Genomic DNA, 20702 nt, shown 5'->3' with positions numbered 1-20702 from the left:
GACAGTTGGAGGGGCCTCACAGTTAGTACTGTAAATATGTTTAACTGTATAGTTAATATATATTAATAACTAAATCCTCTGTATTCCATTTCCAATGTCATATGAACTAATTATATTTATATATCTTTTCCCATTCATGTTTATATTGTTTCTGTCCATAGACAGAGGATGAGACACGCACTCAATATAAAAGGTAATAGAGGTGGGGTACTTAGCTGCCGGTGCGCTGGTTCTGGGGAGCTCCTGTAGTCCCAAATGTTCCAGTACAAAGAAGAAGCAGGCACACGGTCTTACTCAAAAGGAGGTTTAATATGCCATAAAGTCCAACGTTTCGGCAGTCTAATACTGCCTTTCTCAAGGTGAAGGCTACCAAACACAAGAAAACAGTCAAAATATATACCAAAATATATACCACCCCCGATACTCACCCCTCCCCGTTCTGCCACATAACCACGACACTGACGCCCACGTGATGACATCAGAGCGACCGCGTGGCGCCCCGTGGCAATACCTGGCAATACAGCATAGAGCTGCCTTGGAGGACTGCAGCCACAGCCACACCTCTCCCCAGAGCTGGGTCTCGCTGACGTCAGCATGGGGGAGTGTCCAGCTCTGGGGAGAGGTGTGGCTGTGGCTGCAGTCCTCCAGGGCAGCTCTATGCTGTATTGCCAGGGATTTAGACCTAGACGCCTGACGTCACCACGGGGCGCCACGCGGTCGCTCTGACGTCATCACGCGGGCGTCAGCGTCGTGGTTATGTGGCAGAACGGGGAGGGGTGAGTATCGGGGGTGGTATATATTTTGACTGTTTTCTTGTGTTTGGTAGCCTTCACCTTGAGAAAGGCAGTATAAGACTGCCGAAACTTTGGACTTTATGGCATATTAAACCTCATTTTGATTAAGACCGTGTGCCTGCTTCTTCTTTATATTGTTTCTGTCCCCCATCCCAGAAATAATGTTAAATACTTGAATGCTAATATGTTCCCTTTTTGTCTCTCTTTTTTCCTATCCACACGCCGTGGGAGTATTTATCACAAGCCTAATTAAGTGTTTTAATTAGAATTTGTTCCAATCACTTTAGATTTGTCTTTTATATAGCCAGTTTTCTTAGATCAGATTGTGTATTATTGCTAATTACAATACGTTACTATGAGTTTGCAGACATTTTTAGATGTTATATATGTTTTATATATTTTTATATTTCTTTGTAATGTAATAAACTTTGTATTTATTGTCACGGGAGACCAGGCAATTTACACCTTTTTATCCGGATCATACATTGAGCAAAACAAGATAATGAAATAAATTGTAAATGTATTGACAGGAAAAGGCAAGCACACAATGTTTCGCAAAATACAGGCAAAAAAAAACACACCAACTTGGGACTGGGGTACAAAGCTAGACTCTTCTAGGTCCAGGGAAGCTTAATAAGGATTTTCCTTTGATAACAGTTGCAAAAACAGGACAGAAAATATTCCAGGCAGCTTTAGCTGAAGCAGCCTTTGACTTGAAATTTACAATCCTAGAATCTGGAGAAAGCTTTGAGAATCTTTAGAACCTCGAGAGAACTTGGAGAACTAAAAATCTGATTTGCATCGGGTTTATAATACCTCTTGAGTTTCATTCACAAACTACTACCCCCCTATCAGAAGCCTAAGAATATTCTCAGCAACCAATCCGAGACAAACCGGTAGAAAAAACATGGTTACCTGGAAATCTGAATGAACCAAGGGGCAGGGTCAATTTGGAACCTCTGGCCTTTGTTCGCTCAATGCCACCCACGGTAACAGGCTCCTGCCGTCTGGTGGGGGCAAGTGGGCATGCAAATAGCTTCCATTGATCTCAGGACGTGGATGCTTCTGAGTCCTTCCCTCCTGCCCAAATGGTATTGACACCTCATACATCCTCTGGGCTTTCATCTCCCCCCGTATGAGTAGACACAGTGGCACCCAAGTTGGTCTGAAAGTCCCAGCTCACAAGCATATGTTTTAAAACACACAGTTTAATAAAATAAAATATACATAAATATATCCTAAGTCTGTGGGTTATGGGAAATAGAATAAGAAGCTGCACGTTATTTCTTACTAGCCATATTCCCCACTCTATACAATAAACTTAGGACTGGACTTTTAAAAGTCCCCTCACAACCTTGTAGATGATTATGTACCCCCAGAATCCCTATACCGGTTCTGGATGACCTGGGCATTTACTGGGCATCCTCATTAACCTAGGGACCCTTTGACTGTTTCAGGGACACCTCACATCCCTATGCCCCATTTACGTTTATGGGCTGTGCTGCAGCATGGTGTGAGCACCTCATAACTGCAATACAGGTTCTGGGTGACCTGGGGATTTACTGGGTATCCCCAGTTAACATTGGGACCCCTTGCCTGTTTCAGGAACACCTCACATCCCTATGCCCCATTTACCTTTCTGAGCTGTGCTGAAGCAGACACCCCTAGTGGTGAGTCGTGCAAGCGTTTTCAAGGGGAGATATTACGGAGACAATGTGTCTACATGCATCCAGGCATCCGACCTGATTCCTGGGTACATTTTTAGGGGAACCAGCAACTCTGGGCCCTGTCTAAATAGACACAATCTGACAACAATTTCTCCGCAAAAAAAACCCTGAAACTCATACAACAGCAATCCCTGCTTGCAGGCATCCCTGGAAAGGTAAAAACACAAAAATTCTTTATTGTCGCATAATTAAGACAATGACAGATAATGCATAGACAACTGTTAGGCCCAAGACACTATAGGACCCCAAAACATGGATCAAAGGTAACCAAACAGGCTTAACCTTTATTAGTGAGCCTGGTTATCTCTTCACCGTCACATTTATATTGTGTCAAATTTATATGCAGTTTCAGAACGATTATAGCGACAAGATAGGCTGTTTTTTGCAACAAAATTTATAAGCATTACCATTTTCCTCTTTCCCCGTATGCTAGTAATTAACTAATTAATAACAATCTATATATAGAATAGGGGGGGAGGCACTTTTCTCCTAATGAAGCAGTAGGGTACTGCGAAACGCGTAGAGAAGCGGAGCTGAAAGAAGGAAAGAGTTAGTGTGCCGAGTGATCCCAGCCAATAGAAGGGGACGCAACCGAAATCTTGCGAGAGTGACATCAGACGCCGAGGAACCCGGGAAGGGAACCCGGGAGGGATACCAGCTGCAGAGAAGTCACAGCAGCTAGTGAAGCATACCGGCAAAGGGACGCCCTGACCACTCGACTCCAGCGGAGATCAAGAAGACTCAGCGCCATCTTTCACCTTCAATACATGATTTTTGCATTTTATTCTTGTAAACAATGTGAGTATGTCTTGTACTTCTTACCTTTTATACATTTATGACAAACTGATCTGCACCATGTTTGCCATTTTTCTCACCCTGAGGAACATCTAAATCTACCACAAGAAAGAAAGACCTAAACCACAACATTTTGGAGAAAAACATTTTAACTACTTACTGGATGTAAGTAGGAAATTTATTTGAGCCAATTCTATATAGGAATATCACTTGTCATATCAGAGTGCACTATACATTTCCTTTTCTTTTGGGTTAGATCGCGCTCCCTCTGAAATTTTGGAGAGATATTTGTGTAGGGGGATTGTGGGAACAAGTCTCCATCGGAGGTCTGAGCCAATATTTCATCCATCTTGTTGACTTATTTTCACTAAAGTCACATGATCATATAAATTCACGTATATATATATATATATATATATATATATATATATATATATATATATATATATATATACACGCCACAGACAAACATTTCACTTTTAGAGATATTTATATGTAAAAGTGAAATGTTTGTCTGTGGCGTTGTTTGTGGTGTTGTGCGTTCTCTGATTGGTTGGCAGATGGGGTGACGTCACTGAGCAACCGCCGTCACCAGCCACCCTCTGCACACCCAGGTAAAGTAAACAGCAACCAGCACGAGCCCTCACATTGCCTCCTCACAGCGAGGCAACGGCCGCCTCACACCCCTGCGCTGGCACTGTCACCCCCCTCACCCGCAGCTCACCTCCTCACAGCCTCACCCGCAGCTCACCTCCTCACAGCCTCACCCGCAGCTCACCTCCTCACAGCCTCACCCACAGCTCACCTCCTCACAGGCAGGCAACACCCACGTCCGCCGGCACTGCCTCCCACCCCCCACAAACGCAGCACACCTCCTCAGCCTCTGCCGGCACTGACACCCACCCACCCACAGCTCACCTCCTCAGTCTCCGCAGGCACTGACCCCCCCCCCTCACCCGCAGCTCACCTCCTCACAGCCTCACCCGCAGCTCACCTCCTCACAGGCAGGCAACGGCCGCGTCCGCCGGCACTGCCCCCCCCACCCCCCACAAACGCAGCACACCTCCTCAGCCTCTGCCGGCACTGACCCCCACCCACCCACAGCTCACCTCCTCAGTCTCCGCAGGCACTGACCCCCACCCACCCACAGCTCACCTCCTCAGTCTCCGCAGGCACTGACCCCCCCCCCCTCACCCGCAGCTCACCTCCTCACAGCCTCACCCGCAGCTCACCTCCTCACAGGCAGGCAACGGCCGCGTCCGCCGGCACTGCCCCCCCCACCCCCCACAAACGCAGCACACCTCCTCAGCCTCCGCCGGCACTGACCCCCACCCACCCACAGCTCACCTCCTCAGTCTCCGCAGGCACTGACCCCCACCCACCCACAGCTCACCTCCTCAGTCTCCGCAGGCACTGACCCCCCCCCAAAATCCCTCACCCGCAGGTCACCTTCTCAAGCCTCCGCCGGCAATGACCCCCCCCCCACCCATAGCTCACCTCCTCAGCCTCCTCCGGCACTGAACAGCCCCCTCACCCACAGCTCCCCTTCTCAAGCCTCCACCGGCACTCACCCCCCCCACCCACAGCTCACCTCCTCAGTCTCCGCTAGCACTGACACCCCCACCCACCAACAGCTCACCTCCTCAGCCTCCGCCGGCACTGATCCCACCCCACCCACAGCTCACCTCCTCAGCCTCCTCCGGCACTGAACAGCCCCCTCACCCACAGCTCCCCTTCTCAAGCCTCCACCGGCACTCACCCCCCCCACCCGCAGCTCACCTCCTCAGCCTCCGTTGGCACTGACCCCCACCCACCAACAGCTCACCTCCTCAGCCTCCGCCGGCACTGATCCCACCCCACCCACAGCTCACCTCCTCAGTCTCCGCAGGCACTGACCCCCCCCCCCCTCACCTGCAGCTCACCTCCTCAGCCTCCGCCGGCATTGACTCCCCCCTTCACCCGCAGCTCACCTTCTCAGCCTCCGCCGGCACTGACCCCCCCCCCTCACCAGCAGCTCACCTTCTTAAGCCTCCGCCGGCACTGACCTCCCCCCCACCCACAGCTCACCTCCTCAGCCTCCTCCGGCACTGACCCCCCTCACCCGCAGCTCTCCTTCTCAAGCCTCCGCCGGCACTCACCCCCCCCCCCACCCACAGCTCACCGCCTCAGTCTCCGCCGGCACTGACCCCCCCCCTCACCCGCAGCTCACCTTCTTAAGCCTCCGCCGGCACTGACCTCCCCCCCACCCACAGCTCACCTCCTCAGCCTCTTCTGGCACTGACCCCCCTCACCCGCAGCTCACCGTCTTAAGCCTCCGCCGGCACTGACCTCCCCCCCACCCACAGCTCACCGCCTCAGTCTCCGCCGGCACTGACCCCCCCCCCCTCACCCGCAGCTCACCTCCTCAGCCTCCGCCGGCACTGACCCCCCCTCACCCGCAGCTCACCTCCTCAGCCTCAGCCGGCATTGACCCCCCCCCCTCACCCGCAGCTCACCTCCTCAGCCTCCGCCGGCACTGACCCCCACCCACCCGCAGCTCACCTCCTCAGCCTCTGCCGGCACTGACCCCACCCCCTCACCCGCAGCTCACCTCCTCAGCCTCAGCCGGCATTGACCCCCCCCCCCTCACCCGCAGCTCACCTCCTCAGCCTCCGCCGGCACTGACCCCCACCCACCCGCAGCTCACCTCCTCAGCCTCTGCCGGCACTGACCCCACCCCCTCACCCGCAGCTCACCTCCTCTGGCACTGACCCACCCCCTCACCCGCAGCTCACTTTAACATGAGCTTTGTCACATACAAATTTATTTACATTGTACTGTCGTCTGTCAATAATAAACCGTTTTATAAGAATTACCTCATATTACGTTTTATATCATATTTATTTTCCACAATCTTTTAGAACCTTTACACCAAATACTCAACCTATTAGTGATTTACATCCCGGGCAACGCCAGGTATATATGCTAATTATATATATATATATATATATATATATATATATATATATATATATATATATATATATATATATATATATATATATACTGTATATATATATATATATATATATATATATATATATTCACAACACTGTACTACTTGTCACTAATTATTACACTGTTCATACTAAGTGGTGTGCTTAGCACCTTCCAATATCACATTTTTCGGTATAGAAAATAAACAACGCCTACTGTACTTTGTCTGACCATTGACATCACAATTAGGGCTTCCATCATTATTCTATCAGCATATCTACGCCCAGCCTGAGCCGACCCAGCACCCTGACAAGGTATGAGAGACGAAGTAAAGCCATGTACATAATCATAAATCAACTGATTTAAACTCCTTAAGAGCTGGGCAAGGAGGGTCACATACACAGAGTACAACTCAAAATATTATGAGACAATTTTATCAGGTCCTGCTCCGAGAAACAGATAATTGAACCAATGCAGCTAAATGTACATTATATGAAATAAAAAAATGTTAAGAGTTGATTATTATTTCCAATAGGACTTTTTTGTCTTAAAGTGAAAATACATAAACCCGCACAGAAAATCCTTAACAATCTGGAAATATTTAATCATAGTAAAAAGTACTGCTAGCTCTCTGCTACAGCCTACTGCTTTTCAACAGTCACAGTCTCAGTTGAAAACATGTCTACTCGAGGAAGCACATGTGGCCTTTTTTTTTTACCAATGCTACCTAATTAATTACTTTCTCTGTCTAGTACTTCTCTCTCTCAGATTCCCCATATACACTTACAAGTAATCCCTTTCTCTTTTAGATTCTACTACACTCATTACAGCGTAATGTCTCTGGAGCGCAGACTTCTGTTCCACACTGTTTGCATTATAATCTCGGAAAGCACTCCCTGTGCTGAGACGAAATAGCCCTGTACTAACAATAAATATCATGTATACAGTATGTGGGATAATGCATACTCATTCCTATATTATTTCTGTTGCAGTTACTGTTAGGAGCTCCAGGGATTTCATGGGCTTTTTGCTTCAAGCTCGCAGAGTATCAAATGACCAAGTTGCTGGATCTTTTGTATTTATTCCACCTGGTTCCAAAGTGTTACGTTGCTTTGAAGATGGAGATACGGTCACCCACTCGGACAAGTCCTTGAAGAGAAACCTGTCCTTCGTATGGAAGTCACCAGACCAGCCTGTTGGAGACATTAAGTTCTTGTGAGTGCGCACACACTAAATATCACCTGCTAAATCTCTTTTCTTGTTTTATTTTTCAAGCAATGGGGATCCAATGGCAACAAATTGAGATGAACAAAGATAAGGTCTATATAAAGTAATACAACTTGAACACAGAGAAGCCACAATCAGAGCTCTAAAGAGACTACACTAACCTGGTAAAGGTAGGACAATCAATATACAAGTCAAGCACACCACGACATAAAGAAATAGTCAGGTAACTCATGTCATAGTCAATTTGATGAGTTTAAAAAAAAAAACAGCTTCCATCGATTCGGTGCACAAGAGCACCTTCATAACCCTGGATTATAGTTTTTGATCATTAAATTGACTATGACATGAGTTACCTGACTATTACTTTATGTCTTGGTGTTCTTGACTTTAGAAATGTCATTTAAATTTTTTTTTTTTTTTTTTAACAATATTCTGGTTGCATTTCTCAAGGACGTCATTATGTAATCCGCTTCCACTCCACGAGCTTTTAGATTATATAGATATAGGATTGTTCTAGAGTTTCTTAACTTTTCCTTATTTCAACATGGTTCATTCTTGTTGAGGCCACTATACTACCATTTTCACTTAGAGTTACTAAAAAATTAATTTCCGGGGAAAAGATAGACTTGGCCACAGTGTGAGATAACCTGTAGACACCCTTGGACTAGTATGCAATATGCTGTCACTGTGCCACAGAAGATTTGATTCCTATTCATTTGAATTTGCCGATCTCGTCTCTAGCTCACAGACGGCTTCACACAATCTTGAACTAGGACCTTAGTTTCTTTATGTTTGTATGGCTTGTAGGCATCACTACGGTGAGCTGCTGAGTTTTGTCTGAAATAACTATTGTATGCAAAAAAGGCAACTACATTTCAAGGGAAGCCATGAAAAGTTATCCCATAAGCGAGTCTATCATGAAACTCTTCTTGGTTGCGAGACAGATTTCTAAATTGAGTACAATTAAATGTATCACAATGATCAAAGATGCAGGGACATATTTACTAAGCCGTGCTATGCCATAACACAGGCATGCGCAAACTGGGGGTGGCGCGGCGCTTACAGAGGCCCCACGCTTTCCCAAAGCATATAAATTAAATGCCAGTGGAGCGCGAGAGGCATCTGTATGCCTCACTTACCTTATCTTCGGCGGCTTCTGGCGCCGCATCGTCATTGCATTGTCGTGTCACGTGACGCCGTACAAAAGGTAAGAAAGGAGTGGGGGAGGGGTGGCGAGCAGTGGGGGAAAGCAGGCAGGGGGGCGCAGGCTAAAAAGTTTGCGCACCCCTGCCATAACATACCGTCTAAGGCATTCAGTATGGCACCTTCACTTCAATTGATTGGCAAGGTGTCTTCTACTGCCAGAAAGTGTCTTGTGGCAAGTATGGTTCAGTAACTATGGACCGACGTGTTGGTTTTCCCTTAATTAAAAGGCTGAATTTTACTAGTGTTTTTTTGGGAACACTCTTATTTGTTAGAAGTCCTAGTGTTTTCCCTTAGGCTGGGATCCTCTCCAATAATGTTATTCTTATGAAGAGCTCACATCAAGTAAAACAATTCTGAAAATCCCAGAACCAAGCTTCTCGGGTGTCACCCTCTCCATTGTCTCTCTGTTACTAGTGCATGATTTCATGCTGTGACATTTACGGTCTGCCCAGTAGATTATTTGGGGCTCTTCTATAGCAAGTAAACTGCAAAGCTAATTTTCAGGTGGTAAAGAATGATTATTGGAAAAAAAAAAAAAACTGTTTTCATATTTATTTCAACAGCTTATCAGTTGTGCAGTCGTATTTTATTTATTGGGCACGGATTGAATCTGCCATCGTGTCAGGTCAAACGCAAAACAGAACATTTGCTGCTACTACTGCAGTTAAATCCAAACCCATATCCTCAACAGCTTCTCAAGAGAGTCAGGAACCTGAAGGATCAAATGTGCACATAAACCCAGTGTCTGGTAAGAGCACAATGCAGATACATATATACATGTAGCACATGCACCCCCACCCTCTAGGAGATAATGCTTCAGCTACAGGTGTTTTGTGGTGCTGAGGCATACCTGTGAGGGTCAGGAGAGCTGAGTTGATCTGCGATGGGTTGGAGATCAGGATAGGCTTTTGATGTCATCTGGGTTCAGTGTCAGCGCCTCCAGCTTCAGTGAGTATCCAGTATTCTTGGAGATGGGTCCCACTGTAGCACAGTCTCTCATACCGCTGCCCAATAACTGAAGACTCAGGCAGGGATATATAAAACAAGGGGCTTTATTGTGCAGTCACATCCTACTGCACCAGAAGTGGCTCCCTCATGAAGCAAAGCAAGCTGGGAGTTGCAGTTTCCTATTGCAGCATACACAAGAGAGGAGGCAGGGGGCAGTGTACAGTATGTGTGTCAGCTGCATGCATTTACAAGGAGGTTACACATGTATGTGTAGCCCCCTTTCCCTATGCCTAAAGGAAATACGCGGGCGACTACATTTTGGCTTTATTTTTGTTAAATAAATCATGACACAGTGTAATATATCATGTGTTGTTGTTCATCTGAGGTTGTATTTACCTAATTTTTAGACCTGCTAAGGAACAGATGATTGTTATTATGTCCTGAAATGTAAAACCATAGAATTCAATGAGGGTGTACTTTCTTTTTCACACAACTATATATACTGTATATTTTATAATAAATATTAGAAATAAAATATTCACATATGCATACATGCTCTGCAGCTAGGGCAGATAAATCGCTGCAGAGGCTTTATATTGATCAAGGTTGTATAAGATGTGTTTTAGGTCCTCTATTATCTTCTGAACACATGGTCCGCTAATAGATCCTATTGGTCAAAGCTCAATCCTCAAGGGCTAACAAAAATAGGCTTTCAGAGCAAAACATACTGTACCTTAGCATGTTGCCTTTACTACAAACGAAGCCGGGCTAATTGTGTAGTTACTATACATGTTCATTAGACAAACCAAAATACCTGGCCTGCAGGTAGACCTTGAGGATTTCATTCGGACCACTGTGTTCAAGATGAACATTCTAGACCAGGGGTTGCCAACTTCAGTCTTCAAGGACCATCAACAGGTCAAGTTTTAAGGATATCCAGAACAGGTGGCTCAATTGTTGACTGAGCCGTTGATTAAGTCACTTGTACAGTGTAACAGGGAAGTCATCTCTGTTCAAGTAATGTGCCTTTAATCTAGCAGTGTGGTGGTTAACTGCTGGTAGTCAATTAATAAACACCACCTGCCTGATTTAGATTGCTTACAAAAGCCTGTCTGTTGAGACAGGAAGTGACTCCTTAGCTCATATCTGGGCTGAACTTGGGAGAGAGAGCAGAGATTGTCTTTGACTCTCACAACAGTCTTGAGCCCTGCCAGAAGAAACAGCAGAGCTGCTTACAAGACACAGGGAAAACTTCTGAACCTGAATGCTGACACACCCTGAGGGAAGGGAGCTGAACCAGAGAAGATTTTCCCTCCAAGAAACAGATAAGACTTTCATTCTTAAGAGACTTCTTATATCTGCTTATTTTATGCTATGTGTTTGGGGCTGGGAGAAATGCTTGACTAAGGGAGATGTGAATTAATAGCATAGTGTTTCATTAGAAATACTCCCAAGTGAATAGAAGCTTTGTCCCCCCCCCCTGTGTTTGGATGGATTTCCTGATGAAAAGGAAAAGGCACAATAAAACCTTATTATAATTTCACCTTATAAAAGTCTCCAATTGTGTACCTCTGTGAACGTCCGTCTACATATGGTGTCCGAAGTGAGATGAGAGGTGTCTTTGAAGTTAAAAAGGACCGGAGATTTTTATGTGAATTTTTTTTATGCTTTTTGCCTACAAACAAGTCTGAGCAACTTAGAAAAAAAAGCCTCATGCAGCAGAGATCAGAGTTATAGGGGTATACACCACTGAAACTTACAAAACCACAGATAGACTCTTTGCCCCAATCCCAAGAGGAGAGAGACTGCTGAAACAGCTAAAACTTATTTGCCTATCACAAAGTGTAATATGGTCATTGAAATAGGGGTTTTGCCTTCCAGCCATAGTCAGGGTTCAAGAAGTGAGTCAGCCCTTAAAAAGGGATAGGTGTTTGTTGTTTTCAAAAAGTTTCGCTGAAGCAGTGAATACAGATCGTGACCCATGAGTGGTACTGATTTTGCAAATAAAGGTTGCCACACCGCATAGGGCTACCAGCTGTGAATGGAGTATATGCAGAAAAGTGTGAAAATAATTGATACAAGACTGTGCTGAAGCAGGGGAATTTTTAGCAAACAAATGCTGAGTGTAAAATTGCCCTATAGGGGAAAAAGGGATTACTGAACTGTGTAAAAGGTATTTCAAAAGCCAATTGCTGAGTGTTGAGTCACCCTGCCGGGAATAAAAGAAATAGTCCACTGCAAAGAATGTTTTTTTTTCCTCAAGTAAAAAAGTCTGCCTATATATATCTTGGGAGCAAAACCCAAAGTGTGAAGTGTGAATGCCATAATACCCAAAGATGAGACTGAAAATTACTGAACTCAGGCAGAAAACCAAATTCTGTTGCTGAAGTGGAGGGATTGGATCTAGCAAGTAAATGGTGTAAAGCAAACAGAAGTTTTTTTACCTAGCAACCACACATTCAGCATACCTAATGAGAGATTATACCTAGCAAGTAAATGGTGTAAAGCAAATAGACGTTTTTACCTAGCAACTGCATATCTTGTATACCTGATAAGAGAAAATGCATGCACAGTACTGCTGATATTGGAAAAAAAATCTGCCCATCTGTAGGACTACCACAATTGGGGGTTCTAGCAAATACAGTGGCAACAGCTGCAATAGCGCCTCCTGAGGTCAGGAAGAAAATTACACCTAAGAGAGCCTAAAAATGGAGGACAAGATGCAGCGTTCCTGTAATGAACCCTACCCCACGGAAGAGTGGCCCTTCCAGTCCAATAAAGAGGAAGACATCTCTTACGGGGAACCCGAACCGAGTCACACCCACAAAACACCCCAAGAATGGTGCGGGTGCCTGAACTCGGCACGAACAGAAAAGACCACCCTCTATGATGACGAATATGGTCGACAAGAGAAAGAGCGGGAGCAGCAGATCACCCAATATTTCTGTCAGCTAAAGCAACTGCAAGAAAAGCCTGGCGTATATAATGAAGCTGCTAAAGTATCAAATAAAGAAGGAGACCCCAGTATTCCTGATGGGACGGAGTCATCCAAAACAAAAAAGCGGAAAAAGAAAAGCGGTTCTTCACTTACCGTGGAAGGAACAGACACGTCCGCAGATCCTGTGGAGGAAAAGGGGGACCGAGTTGCCCTGCAGCCTAGAGAAAATGGAGAATTCGTCCCGCGGTTAACCGAATATCCAGAGGGCCCAAGGCAGAAGTCGTGTACCCCAAAGAAGTGTCTGTCCGGTGCCAACAGTGAGGAACCCTCAACCAACCATCCCAGGGAAGTGGAGCCGGAACCAGTGAGTGACGATCCCTTGACCAACCCTGAAGATGCCCTGAAAAATGCCAGGCATGACTGTGATATTCTCCGTGAACAATTGAAACAAAAGGAAGATGGTTACACAGAGCTACAGAAAAATAACGTGAGGCTACAAAAAGATGTGCTCACAATTTACTCTTTAGCCTGGACAGAATTGGACGATCTCAAGACTGAGCTAGATACTGCAAATGCTACTATTTCCGCCATGGATGGAAAGCAGAGCCAATCTGATAAAATGGTGGCTACGCTAAAGCGGAAGTACGAGGAGGCACTGAAGCAGATGATAGTCTTCCAGCAAAAGGTTCACACTCTTCGCATAGAGCTGAATGCCTCACAACAGGAGGTCAACAGTGTCCAGACAGAAGTGGACGTATCTCAGAAAGAGGTTCAGACACTCCGCAGAGCACTGGATGCCTCACATCATGAGACCAACAGCTCCCGCACAGACCTGGAAGTTTCCAAAAAGGAACTACACAGTCTCACTGAGGAGCTGGACATTGCTAAAGAAACTATTGCCAATCTTAATACAAATCTCCAAGTCTCCCAGAAGGAGCTTCAGACCCTCAACCTAGAGAAGGATGTCTTACGCCAGGAGACTGTCAGTCTCAAAGCAGATGTGCGTAAATGGAAGGAGGACTGCAAAGAGGCCCTGAATAATACAGAGACTGAAAAAGGAGAACATTTAAGATTACAAAGAAAAAATGTAAAACTCAAAGAAGAAAATTTTTATTTGACAAACGACGTCAAGGAAAAAAATGAAAAGCTGCACGAGCTTAAAGAAATAAATAGACTTTTGGAAGGTGAGAAATTTGAAGCAGAGCACCGACTGCAGAACCAACTGCAAGATCTGCGTACGCACCTCGAGAAAGCAGAGGAGAAGCATCGAACTCTGCAGGATGACAATCTGCAGGCTGTTAAAAAAATTCAAGTGCTGCAGCAACGTCTGATGACCCAGTATGTCCCCGCAAAGCAGCATGAGAAAATGAAGGCTACCCTGAGCATCACCAAAGCATCGCTAAAGGCCAAGCTTAGAACCCAGGTGACGCGGCACAAAAGGGAGCACAAGAAGATCCAGAAACTGAAACAAGTAACTGTGGCCCAAGCAAAGAAGTTCATAGTGCTTCACAATGCAATACAAATGTGGAAGCAAGCTCAGAGAAAGAAAAGCATGCAGATAAATTCCCTGAGAAAAGACTTGCAAGACGCACTCAAAAAACAGGGATCTCTCGCGGATGAGATTACAGTCCTACAAGGACAAGTATTGACCCTGACTAAGCGTCAGTATCCCACAGCCTCAAAAACCCATGAAGACAAGGGTACAGTGAAAGCTGGGAATACCGCTCATCTGAAAGACAAGGTTGCAAAATTTGAACCACCTAAACAAGCACTAGCAAAACCTTCAGCCACCAAGTAGGCAACAAAAGAAGGTACACATGCTGAATTAAAACCAGAAGAATCCTTAGCTGATGAAGCTGAAACGATGGGACATTCTCTGGAAGTGGGTGTGGAATTGCAACTTAATCTCAAAGAGGCTGAACTAGCAACCCCATTGAGTGGGAAAAGGGCAGAGAGACAGCTTCAAGAGCGGAAAACTCAAAGGGCTGTTTTTAAACGCTCTGCAACTGCTGCCATACAGTATGCCTACAATAAGACGAGCACCCGACGCGAGGGAAATCTCATGACCGCGCACATAGAAAAAAGACTATACTTGGAAAAAGTCCTCCTCGAGCGACTGAGGGGTGCTGATCTCAAACACCTTCAGGAGGAGACACAAATAAACTGGAGAAAGGGCTCCAATCCCAGCAGGACTGAGGGTTCTCTTCCTCCATCCACTCTCATTCAAGTCACAGAGATATCTAGAATGAGAGTGGAAGGATGGGCTTTGGCCGTGACAAGCCCGAGCTTCCCACAAACAGGGGTGGTATGTAACAGGGGAGTAATCCCTGTTCAATTAATGTGCCTTTAATCTAGCAGTGTGGTGGTTAACTGCTGGTAGTCAATTAACAAACACCACCTGCCTGATTTAGATTGCTTACAAAAGCCTGTCTGTTGAGACAGGAAGTGACTCCTTAGCTCATATCTGGGCTGAACTTGGGAGAGAGAGCAGAGATTGTCTTTGACTCTCACAACAGTCTTGAGCCCTGCCAGAAGAAACAGCAGAGCTGCTTACAAGACACAGGGAAAACTTCTGAACCTGAATGCTGACACACCCTGAGGGAAGGGAGCTGAACCAGAGAACCAGAGAAGATTTTCCCTCCAAGAAACAGATAAGACTTTCATTCTTAAGAGACTTCTTATATCTGTTTATTTCATGCTATGTGTTTGGGGCTGGGAGAAATGCTTGACTAAGCGAGATGTGAATTAATTGCATAGTGTTTCACTAGAAATACTCCCAAGTGAATAGAAGCTTTGTTCCCCCCCCCCCTGTGTTTGGATAGATTTCCTGATGAAAAGGAAAAGGCACAATAAAGCCTTATTATAATTTCACCTTATAAAAGTCTCCAATTGTGTACCTCTGTGAACGTCCGTCTACATACAGAAACATGGATATCCTTAAAACCTGACCTGTTGATGGCCCTTGAACATGAGTGGCCAACTCCAGTTCTCTAGACCAAAGTTCCCAAACTTTTCAGTGACAAGTAGTGACACAAAATCCCTCATTCACAGCAGTTGTCTTTGTCGTTGTCTCCACCAGTGTAAACATATTAAATATTTCTCCATGTGACACTACATTTCGGATTCATGTTCAATCCTTTTAATGTATTCACTACATTACGTTGAGATACAGGCATATGCATATATTGTTGAACAGAGCTAAGTGATTATGGTTGTGCTCCACATGGTAACGGACATAAAAATTGTCCATGATCATAAAAAAAGGTTTGTGAATGGATTTTCTGGACTATGCTGGCGCCAGAGACAGAAGTATTCTGTCAGACAAATATACTATGGGACATTTATATTATACACATTACACATTAGCTTCTCTTCCGTATTTGGTTCTTGTTTAAGTATCACTGTTGGTGCAATACATTTTCCCAACTGTGAATAATACATTATCCTCTACTACCAATGCAGCTACCATATGAATTAATATGCCTGTAGAATGATGTAATGTGTTTATTCTTATTTTCACTTAACAGGCTTGATGCCTGCCAGTACCATGTACATCACTCGGACCAGTACGGTTGCCCCATCTTCTATCAGTTCTGCTGGCACTGATCCATCTGAAATACTACCCCCTTCGGTGCCTGGACTGCATGAAGATCTAATGACAGATGTAAAGTCCCTTATAAAAATTCCTCCGAAGTCTGTGACGCCTTTATTCAGCACCAGCACTTTTGGAGATGGAACAGCAGAACCATCACTTCCGTCTCATGTACCAAGAACATTTCTGCAAGGGTTACCATCACAAAACGATCCATCTAATCGCAGCATTCAAGACCGGTATGAAAACTGAATATATATATATATATATATATATATATATATATATATATATATATATATATATATATATATATATATATAAACTTAATTAAACTAGTTGAGCTCATTTCTACTTATTTGTTCCTAAGCAAATAAGCTTGATAGGAAAAAAATTCTATGTAACTTTATTTTGTAAAAACAAAATAATTGAAATAATAACTTTATTTGTATAGCTCTCCCAATGGGACTCCAAACTTTTCACAGTTACACAAAAATAGAGAACACATTTCAAGCTATAAAAGAAGACAAACAAGCTAAAAAAAATAATATATATACAGTATATGCCATTATGATTTTCTATAAACTGCTTTAAACTCAAGTCTAATCATTTCAACTCTGCCACTGCTGCAGCATTCTTCACTGAGGTACTTACAATGATTTTAAAGGAGAAGTTCCATATAGCGGGCACATCTTTTTTTGTTTCATTAAACAGCTTATCAACTAGCAACGAGGTACAAGAGTGGTTTGTTTTTCAGAGGAAGAGAAGTGCAAGAACAGCAGGTCATTCTCTGAGGCTGGAGGGTGGGAGAGGGAATGTGAGGACGTACTTCTTCATGGAAAGGGTAGTTACATGGAATAGCCTCCCAGTAGAGACGGTCTGGGACATTTGGTTGCGGTCATTTTGCTGTGGCCAAATCTCTCCGCCGGCCGCTTACCCACCAAGGTAAGCCCCCTAACCTTACCCTAAAACACCTTAACCTTAACCTTTAATACTAATGTTACCCCGAACCCTAAAAAACTTAACTCCTTACCCTAATTCCCTACCTTAAAAATCTAACCCCTTACCCTAAAACCCCTATCCTTAATCCCCTAACAGCTAAAACCCCATAAATTAAGTTAACTTATTGGCCAAACGGCCGGCGACTGAGTGCCCAGCACCAGAGCTCTCAGCGGAGACTTTCTCAATGTCCGATTCTGCAATAGAGGTGTTAGTGGCTCATACAGTAAGGGAAATTAGACATGTTTGGGATAGACATAAGGCTATCCAAAATACGAAAGAAAGACAGGGATCAATCAGGGTCTGAGGGTTTAGAGCAGATAGGAAATGGACAAATTTGGTGGGCCAAGTGGTTTGTATTTCCAATGAAATGCTATGTTTCCTTATAAAGATTACATTTCCCCTAGAGTCAAATGTTCATTTTTTTAAATTAATTTTTTGCTTCTCCTGTATAAAGGAGTATATTTTTATTTGCTCTGTTTAACTGGGACATTACCTGGTCACTATTGTGCTTTTACATCATCGCTTTAAAATCATTTGCCAAACAAACCAACAAAGGAACGGACTCTGGGCAAATAATCTCCTTGCACATACCACAGTTTGCAAAAAGATCGGATCAATATTGTACAAACACGCCACGGTATGTGGGACACTGAGCCCATTCTATAAAAAAACAACAACAACGTATTCATCAGTTTGTTTCTAATTTGTGTCAATCCCCTACATTTCACGTATTAAGCATGCCAGTGCTATTAGTTCCCTTATGAGTGCAATATGCATGATATATTCTGTAGTGATAGTTGGTTTGCTTGTCACCGTTGCATTTCCAGGTCTTTGTTTGTGAAGCTATTACACGCATCTTACATTCTGGATTTGATGGATTCTTTCTATTCCTTGTACAGTAGTTACAATGTAAAACTGACGCTTTTCTTGCAAAATGCGCTTATAGAGTTTGGTTGTACTGGAGCACACAGTTTTACTGCTCTGTGCTTTTTCTGTCCTATGCTGTAGAGTACAAAGTGTACATGGAACAAGCAGATCACAGCTATGTGCTGCGTGTGAAGAAGACGCTGAGGTAAGAATAAAAATAATTATCAGATTTTAAAAAAATAAATAAATGTGTTTTCATCCCTTAAGAAGGCAGCACCACCACCACATGGTAAAACCATGGTTGTAATCATTTTCGGGAGGGTTGAGCAGAACTGAATTCAATTATCTTAACAATCCTATTTTTAGGCCTTAGTCTGCACACCAAGTTGAAAGGTATATCTTATAGAACTTCTTCACTTATATAAAAGACTGGCAGCAAATGTAAACTAAAGAACAATACGTTGACAATTAATACCTACCCCAAAGCTGACAGTCCATCTTCCTGTTCTTCGGGCACTAAAAAGTAAAGTGAGTTTCACAAGGTCACACAGTTATTTTATTTAAGGAGTGAGTTATTCACAGTGGAGTAACTCTTTCTGGTGATCATAGAGTTGGCAGTATCGCCACATCTAGTATAGCTGTCCAGCACATTTTTTATTTGAGGGGCACAAACTGCAGTTCGTTGGTTGGTAATCATTTAAAAGAGCAGAGTAATCACTGATAATAATTCTGCTGGGACCTGAAGTTAGTTGGCAAGCATGGGATAATCAGCTTGGTTCTACCGTTGTGGCACTTTTTTAGTTTTTTATTTACTGCTTTGGGTTTGTGCCAGACCCATTTTTTTACTTACTGGTGAAATGGTATAAATGAAAAAAAGAGAAGAAGAAGCGCCAGCTCCATAGCATAATATTGTATAAAAATCAAATTGATTAAAAAACAGTGAGAGAAACTGCAGCCAGAATATACTTCAATGGTGTGCAGTTTCTCTCCCTGATTCCTGAAGGCCAAACAGATTGTCTCCTATGATTGTTTTTTACACATTGAAGTGAGTGCATGTCCTGGAGCCTCTCTTGTTGTTTTTTTAATACATTTGATTTTTATACAGTATTATGCTATGGAGCTGGCGCTTCTTCTTCTTCTCTTTTTTCTTAGATTTCCATGATTTGGCTAGATCATTCTAGAAGCCGCCTACTCCATACTGTGACTGGAACATTTACACCTGGACTTGATTTCATTATTTCTATCTTGGACTTAAAGTTTGTTCTATATATATTTTATTGGACACTGAACACTAAAGGTTAAACAATATTTTTCTTTTTTCCTTTTATTGTGGTTATATATATATATGTTATTATTTTTATTTTTGATTTTTGCATTCACTTTTCAAATTTACATCACAATTGTCACATTCACATCTATAGAACGCACTTTATTCACACACTGTTAGCGCTACTTTTGTTTCTGTTATATATATATATATATATATATATATGTATATATATATATATATTAAGCCCCATCAATTTAAATGATGAATAAATATTTAAAATATTGTTTTAAAGGAGGTTGCCACGGGATTTCCACGGTCTCCATCCAGACCAAGACTTCCTCCTGATTCTCAGACTTGGAAAATTCTCCCACTTTTACCCACTGGAGAATTATTGCAGGATCCCAGGAGGGACAGCTTGCAAGAGGAACAGAGCAGCTCACGTTCAGCTTCTACAGCAAGTGATGAAGAGGACATGGCCACCAAGAAGATGTCTGCAAACTTCTTGCATCAGCCAGACCACGCAGCTTCTGACGAGAAAACGGAGGACAAAGCTAGGGGAACATCTCCATGGGTGACCAGGCCAATTCGTGAAGTTGTCCCAGGCAAAGGAAGAGAGAGTACCAGCAGAGGGATGCAGCTTGCTGCGACTCAACTGGGCATCCTTCTGGGCTGTTCTGCAGCTCTTGGGATGGCCCTTGCTGCAGGTTTACGCTGCATCCATGCCCAATATTGTCATAAGAGAACAGAGGTGTCCTTCAGTGAACCAGACAACAATGTCATCACAGCGAGAGAGAACGGAGACATGATGCATTTCAGAAAGATCAGAGAAAACAGCTTTGTGCTGGTTCAAGCAGAATACAATTGGATAACTCCAGCTAGCGACGGGAAGCCGCAGTAGCTCTTTGCTCTGAAATGCACCGTTTTCAGTGTTTTATACTTTTTTTTGTTTAGTTTGTATTGTAATTTAAATTAGAGGTGATGAGGAACATGTGTATTATATTATTATTTTTTTATATATTCTTTTTTTTTAAATGTAACACAATCTAGTTGCCTTATGTTATCTTAGATTAAGCGGGTCATGTTTAGAATGTGATATACAGTATTTATTTTAGAGAAAACTTTATAACAAAAAAATGAAATCATAAAATCTATAAATAGGGTAACCTTGTTTCATATACTGATACTTTTTTTTTATGTGACCAACATTACAGTTGTATAAATAAGTGGTTACATAAAAATTATTTTAATACCACTTCTGTAATTTTTGATTTAGGAAAATAAATCCTATCTGTAGACTCCATTTCTCGTTCTTTCTCCTTTTCTGTAAGTATAAAAATATGACTTGCCTCTTATTTTATTT

The 20702-nt window shown here is 43.5% G+C and overlaps 1 protein-coding gene across 1 annotated transcript in view; it reads left to right on the top strand.

The window, feature by feature from the left end:
* The window catches only part of REELD1 (reeler domain containing 1), a 51481-nt gene extending 31052 nt beyond the window's left edge, over positions 1 to 20429 (top strand). The window contains exons 3-7 of the mRNA XM_075614010.1: positions 7285 to 7507; positions 9289 to 9473; positions 16139 to 16442; positions 18214 to 18277; positions 19635 to 20429. Coding sequence (XP_075470125.1) covers positions 7285 to 7507; positions 9289 to 9473; positions 16139 to 16442; positions 18214 to 18277; positions 19635 to 20240 — 1382 coding nt within the window. The 3' untranslated portion in view covers positions 20241 to 20429. The remainder of the gene's footprint in view (positions 1 to 7284; positions 7508 to 9288; positions 9474 to 16138; positions 16443 to 18213; positions 18278 to 19634) is intronic.
* The last annotated feature ends 273 nt before the right edge of the window (positions 20430 to 20702 follow it).

This window comes from Ascaphus truei, chromosome 1 (assembly GCF_040206685.1).
Source record: "Ascaphus truei isolate aAscTru1 chromosome 1, aAscTru1.hap1, whole genome shotgun sequence".
NCBI classification, from domain to species: Eukaryota; Metazoa; Chordata; class Amphibia; order Anura; family Ascaphidae; genus Ascaphus; species Ascaphus truei.
This window is presented reverse-complemented; position numbering and strand designations above follow the sequence as displayed.